The following is a 7,100-nucleotide window of genomic DNA, read 5'->3' as shown; positions in this document are numbered from 1 at the left end:
AGATACTCGACACTAAAATAAAAAACAAAAACCTGGTGGTACATTAACATTTGCAAAAATATACCTTCATGTGTCTTTTTTTTTTTTGCTTACACACAGACTGTAATCATTTAATTGAACACATGAAGAATTCACGTTAATCAGCCACAGCTTTGTAGGAATATACCGAGAATTTTATGAATTTATAAAGGAGTGGTGAATGCTGCAAATCAAGATAGCCACTGATCAGTCATTTTCCTGAACAGTTTGCACTCAGATCTACACCTTTGAATTTTTGTCATACTCGTTGAATGTGGTGTAATTCATTATTCCAGTTCATTATTAATCTGTGATCAATTTAACGTTTTATCTTTTTGAACCAACAAATTCCTCAGTGAGCAATGCAAACTTCTCTTTTTTTGCTTACACTGATGATTTTGAATGTTAAACTGACACACCCTTCAATAAATACCACTTAATAGTTCTTGGCTCCAATCATCTGTGTTTTAAAAAATAGACAGCCGAACAGTCAGTAAAGGCTGCACATCAAGTTACAACACCATAAAAGTTTATCTGTGAAGCAACAAGAGCCTCTGACACAGCAGACTGGCCTCAGCTGGTAATCGACAGGCGAGAAGCGAGCACGTGTGGTTTCTAACTTGCACAATGATGCCAGAAAACCCACTTTTTTTTTTTTTTTTTTTGCAAATTTGCTTCCTTAAATGCAAAATCCAGCATGATTAGCTATTTGTGTTATTTTAGCTATGTATCATACTTTGTTAAAAATTTGACTCACTAAAGAAACGGATATGTTTCTGATATTTAAAAAGTATGATAATGTTTTTATTCAACAATTGACACTGAAACACTTTTTTTAATATTTAAATCAATTTTTCTAAGCTGTTTTGCCTTTAATCTTACCAAAATGTTTTGTTTTTGGGGGGGATTTAGAATTAACTAAGGACAAAAATAAAGCTCTATAAATTCCAGTGGTCTAATATCAAGTAAAATGCTCAGGAATTTGGATTCCAGGATTTTTTTTTTCAAATTGAAGCATAAAGTAACAAGCAAGTTTAAATCTACGTTCATACCGCTCTTGTAAACTCGTGTTCATTAAAAAGCTCATGTAAACGCACATATATGCGTGATTCGGTGTTCCGCATTGAAGACTATTCTGTTCACGCGTGGTTATGCAATTTTTTACGACCATTTTCAGGCATTATTTACAAAAAGTTAAACCATGTCGTATTTTGACCTATCAGGGACTCAGATTTAGTAGTGATGTTAGGACGGCGTTCCTGTCAATTCACTGAAGTGAAAACTGTTTGAAAATTGATCAGGAAGAATGAATTACTAATAGCGGTTTGTGCCCGGCTGGAACTCCACGGCTATGTCCGAATTTCTTTCTCTACTCACTACATTGTGCACTAAATAGTGTGTTTGCCATTTTGTAGTGCTGTCCAAATCTAAAATTCCAAAACTGAGAGCACTAGAAACTTCCCAGAAGTCTTTGCAAAAAACTAGCAAGCATCGATGCTCAATATAGACCACAATGCATTGCGGTCGAACAATTTTTGTGAGTAAAATGTGTTTAAATCAAATTTTTTTCCTGCGCCATCTACCTTTTTATCATCAGAATGCAGTGGAGTCATAAACAGACTTCATAAAATATTTGTATTAATTCAATTTTCACCTGACGTCATATCCAGCGTTTAGAAAAACAAAAGAAAAGTAGTGAGCATAGTGTCCGAATTGGTTTTAAAGTCCAGGGAAACATATAGTCCCGCACTATATTGTTTTTTAGTAGTTAGGGATTAGGGTGGGAATTAGACATAGCCTATGACACCCAAATTTTTATATATATATCGGAATAGAGATGTGAAAAAAAAAAGTCTGGAGCAAAATTCGCGATTAGCAAAATTTTTATCACTTAGCCATTTCGCACCAAGCCTGTTCAAACTGTAGGTTACAGACAGTAGATGTGCTAGTATCGAGAATCCAGTGTGAAAGTAGCATAACGTGCTACGCTAAAGGACTTTACACACGAATGCTATTGGCCTTAGCGAACGACAGCTAGCACATTAGAAGCACATGTTAGCAAAAACATTAAGAATTTTTAACATTAAAAAGTGACACATCTGTGGAGTTTAAATCACAAAACATTTTTTTTTTTTTTTTTAAGATTTTGAGATTGAATTTGAAAAAAAAAAAAAATTGCGATTTGTACCCAAATCACTTCAGCCCAAATGCTAATGGTTATTCAAGGAAATGTGGATTCTGGTGTGTCAAAAACAGAGCTGCTCATTTATTTTTGCTGTTTCACAGATATAAGAAAAAAAATGCATTTTTCAAAAATATAACTTGACATGCAGCCTCTTTTAACTGCCCAAGAGTCTAGTTATCAATCTTATTTTACTGCTTCCTGCTTATCAACACAGGAAGGTAAATCCCACCCACCTTCTGTGTCCCATTATGAAGGATTTTCGTGTCGTTTTGTGTCTGAATGGTGCACATGGAAACACTATGCTAACTTAAAGTGCTAAGATACTCTTGTACATGCCGCAAGCATAAAGGTATATTCTGAATCGTCCCTTTACATAAAGAGAAGCCATGTCTTCATCTGCACCCCGCCCTGCAGGGCACCATCAACACAACATTTGGATAAATCGGTTCATTTCTGATCCGAACGCACTCATCATAAGTTTAAAACTCTTTTAAACTCCTCTAGAAACACATTTCTTTGATGCAGAAACCAGCACAGACACTTCTCGCTGTCATTCTCTCGTAAAAACAGAATTTTTCATCAGTTAATAATCTCACATATGTGCCTGTCACATTATCACAATGAACGCTCCAGTTTTTCCCATGCCTCTGACTGCACGAGACCCTCTAAAAAGGAAATAAAGTCAGCGTTTGAGCATATAAAAGCAGAATTATTTAAAGCTTTGTGGTTTAAATTGAATTGTCCAATATCTTTGATCAAATACTGATGAAAGCTGACGGCAACATTAAGACAAGCAGGGCTCCTGAACCTGCCAGTGTGCCTCCAATGCCTCACGGTTGGCTTAAACTGCAAATCAAAGACAAGGCTGTCACACTGCAAAGTGATTACAAAGAAAATATTCCTGAAACCTTCTCGAATCCACACAACAGGAATCAAAGCAAAGGAGTGGCAAACAGCGCCACCAATGCATCTATTTAAATGTCAGCCCTGGCACATGGACCCACTAACATCACATGGATGATCAAGAACCATCCAAAATAAATCAGAACTATGCACCAGCCCCACGCGACTGGTTCAGACTTAAATTAGATGCCTCTGTGTGAACATTTGACTTTCCACTTGGCCAGATCTTCCAGTCTCTCACATAATCTATACGAGCAGAGTGTGTGCTGGTTGCCATAGAAATCATATCTTGCTGTTCTCCAGGTGGGAGTCGATGTGCTTGATGAGGGCATCGTCAGGGTAACCAACAGGAAAAATCAGCTGGCAGAGAGGGCAGCTCCTCATGTCACTTTCCTCGGTCTCCATCCAGAGCTGTAAAAAAAACCCACAGGAGTAAGTTTGATTACCAGGAATCATCTGTCAGCTTTAGATAACTTTCTGCTCTGGATAGTATTTCTATTCCAACAGAATGTGCCAGCAGTTAGAACTTATAAAACACAGCTTTGACCTGAATTAAATCAATCAAAAAAAGAGTCCCACTAGTTTCTGCAGAGCAGCAGGAGTTCATTAGAAATTCACCTCTGAGTTGTGGGCGAGATTGTGGGTACAGAGTAAGTCTGCCCCTACTTCCCATCATCTATTTGTTTACATGCTTTCCCGCAAGCAACTCCAACCAATTATTATCGGTGCAACAAAAATGGTGAGGAACATTGGAGCTATCAGTCATATGAGCCAGTTGCCAGCTTGGACGAGGAAAACAAAAACGTCCACGGATCTATTAGTCTACAAGTGGATGCATCAGAATAGAGCTGAGCAGGGAGCTACTATACACGAGTATAGCTACTACGTCCCACCTACAAGATTATTCCAACAGCATTTCTACGTCTGCTCCTGATTTACAATTACTTGAACAAAGAAATACTCAGAAATGCAATTTTTAAGCCCAATTGTCTTTACATATTTTCCCCATTGTCAGAACAATACAGGAACGTCCTAAAAACACACAAAAAGTGGGGATTTGAGAAAACCAATAAGCTTTGTAATAGAATTAAATAGATCTAAATCTTTATTTTAAGAGTCATATAATGAGATAAACTCATTTCCCTCTTTGTTTGCTTGCTTTGTTAGCTCTCATATCTCCACTCCATCTCTGTTTTTCATGCACAGTCAGAAACTTATCGAGGCCTGGGATCTGACTTCTCCTCTAGCAGCAAGAAAAAAAATAAGCATAAAGTGCTGAATTATCCTTTGAAAGGAACTTGTTTGGTGTGAAAGAGTTGAACAAGTAAAAAACCTTTGTCTTTGAAACAACACCAAAGTTCTCAGTTAAGACTACGGTCACATATCCCAGAATGCCACAGAGTGCTAATTAAATGCAAGTTTTTTAGCAAATTCGACAGGTGACCACATGTCAGCATTTGTAATCGGGATGTAGTAGCTGTATTTTTACACACAGTGGACACAGAGGTTTTAACCCTTATATTGTGTTTGGATCAAAATTGACCCACTGTCATATTTTGAAGCATGACAATTCTGACCCGAACACAACACAAGGGTTGATAAAAAGTTAAAATTTTAACCAATTTTCTCTGAAAGTTAACATCAATCAGTGTCTACCTGGATGCCTTTTGAAGTCGTGTGGTGGCAGCATTACAACGTCAGGAAACAACTGGGCAACCACAGGACAGATTGCCAACTGGCAGCAGCTCTGATTGAACGATATGTAAATGTCTCTGGATGGCACTTGTCCATATCAAGTGTCACCGGCTGCCCAGTAGCCTGGGGGGTTATAAAAAGCAGGTCATTCTGCACGCCTGACTGCCATCTGACTGCCATCTGACTGCCGTCTGACTGCCATCTGACTGCCGTCTGGCTGCCGTCTGACTGCCGTCTGACTGCCATCTGACTGCCACCTGACTGCAGTCTGACTGCCGCCCTCTACTCGGCCAACAATTTTCAAGAGGCTGAAGGAAATCTTGAATATTCTGCTGGCATCTGCAGAATCTTAAGGGGGCAGATGTATTTGTGACGATAGCATAAAGCAGGTGGAAACCAACATTAGTTTTACTGGTTGTGCTTTTACAAAACCATGTAGTTTAGTTTTTTTCAAACTAAGCTGCATGGTTTCGTTTGAAAAAACGGAACCATGCAGCTGAAGCATAACTCACGTTGATTGAAGGCCAGGACTGAGCATGCTCCGCAGACGTGTACCCCTGCTGAGGGTGGCAGCTGAGGTTGTTCGGCCTCTGAGGGATGGGGAAGGCTGAGCAGGAAGCCGGGCCCCTCATAATACTGCTGGCTGCTGTTGGAGAAAGCACGCCCAGCGTCCTTGGTGGACTGATGGGATGCGGGCAGGTCCACTCCTCCTCATCGTCGGAGGACTGTTGGGGCTGTGAAGTGGATGAAGATGGAGGCGGTGGCTCGTAGTGAAGATGCGCCACTTCTGAAAGCGGAAACGGCATCTCTCTGGAGTGGCGCATGGAGCTCTCCCCGAGGCTTCCATCTTTTCCTGTTCCGCTTTGGTGGGGAGACGGGGGTCCTCTGTGCTGCAGCCCACTGTGGGGGGATCCGACATGCTGGGACTGCTGCTTGGGGTAGCCCTCGATGTAGGGCCTTGGCTTGGGAAGGGTGGAGACCGGGTCAAGGGAGAAACGGGGTGGGCACTGATAAGCCGAAGGATCAGCCACTTCAGAGTAACTGCGACGACCCTGGAAGCTGGCTCTAAGGTGCTGGCTGGGGGGCCGGTACGAGTACGAAGCCGGTCCATCGTTGACGTCCAGTAAGGGCGAACGGCGGTGCATGTCGGGGGAAAGGCGTTGCAGCACAGGAGAGCGTCGCTGCTGGATCGGGGAGTGGTGGGGTTGTGGCGGGACAGGGGAGTGCCGCTGTGGAATTGGGGAGTGACGCTGAGAAACTGGAGAGTGACGCTGGTGGTGGATGGGAGAGTGAAGCTGCACTGTAGGAGCAGACAGGAAAAGCACATTTTGGAAATTTAGGCAAACCAGTCTTTTACAATCTTAATAGATCCAAATTTTTTCCAATATATTTGCACAGAAGTATATGAAATATTCTTTTCTTTGTTCTCAGTTCTGATGAAAGACAAACCTAAATATCTAATATTTTATTATATATTAAATGTATGCAAAAAGTAACGTTTGACTTTATGCTTCAAATGTAGGGTTTTTGTTTTGCAAAAACTTTGCAATTCTATTTCAGTCTTCTTCCCAAAAAACAAACTCATTTGTCAGGGTTCACCATCCTGCATATTTGTTTAGAAAATAAAACAAACTTTTCCATTTCAAAATGGCTGCTTCCAGGATAGAATTGGCGGGAAAAGGTTTTTGATAATTTTCACTACTTTATGGTGAGATTAACTGATCTATTGTAATTTATTTCTTTATATAAATACTTGCTGCATTGAAAGAGTTCCACATTTGTTGGTAATTATTTATAACACAGTTAGACCATGTTAAAAATGTGTGGATCAGATGCGACAAAATGGGTAAACACTGAACATTCATATTAATAGTTTTGCAACTTAAACCAATATTGTTGTGCGGAAAAACTTACCAAATCACCCAACAGATCATAATTAATACTATTTATATTTAGGGAATTCTGCTGCAGTCAGAGACTGGAATGACTAACACGAAATTCTTAGGTTGAACGCTCTTATTTCCCAACCAGGTTTTTAAATCTATCTTAATGACAATTTTAAAGATAAATGCTGTCACACAGTGAAATGATTTTAATGTTTTAGATTTTTATACTATTTTTGTTTTCTCTGATTCTATTTAATTTTATTTCTTAACCTTCTTTCTCAAAAAGTATTGCCTTGCCTGGCCACAGTTTTAAAAAAGAATGTTGTTACTAACATTTAAGAAATAAAATGTTAAATAATCCATCCATCCATCTTCTTAACCGCTTCTTCCCTTTCGGGGTCGCGGGGTGCCGG

At 39.9% G+C, this 7,100-nt stretch overlaps 1 protein-coding gene across 1 annotated transcript in view; it reads right to left on the bottom strand.

Annotated features, from left to right (window-relative positions):
* Nucleotides 1-1,596: 1,596 nt before the first annotated feature.
* Nucleotides 1,597-7,100, bottom strand: part of tbkbp1 (TBK1 binding protein 1) — a 74,998-nt gene continuing 69,494 nt past the window's right edge. Inside the window, exons 9-10 of the mRNA XM_024285160.2 lie at nucleotides 5,314-6,101; nucleotides 1,597-3,517 (exon numbers count right to left, since the gene is read on the bottom strand). Of these exons, the coding sequence (XP_024140928.1) occupies nucleotides 3,389-3,517; nucleotides 5,314-6,101 (917 nt within the window). The 3' untranslated portion in view covers nucleotides 1,597-3,388. The remainder of the gene's footprint in view (nucleotides 3,518-5,313; nucleotides 6,102-7,100) is intronic.

Source organism: Oryzias melastigma, linkage group LG19, assembly GCF_002922805.2.
Source record: "Oryzias melastigma strain HK-1 linkage group LG19, ASM292280v2, whole genome shotgun sequence".
Taxonomy (NCBI): Eukaryota; Metazoa; Chordata; class Actinopteri; order Beloniformes; family Adrianichthyidae; genus Oryzias; species Oryzias melastigma.
Note: the sequence above shows the minus strand (reverse complement) of the source record. Positions and strands in the feature narration are given on the sequence as shown.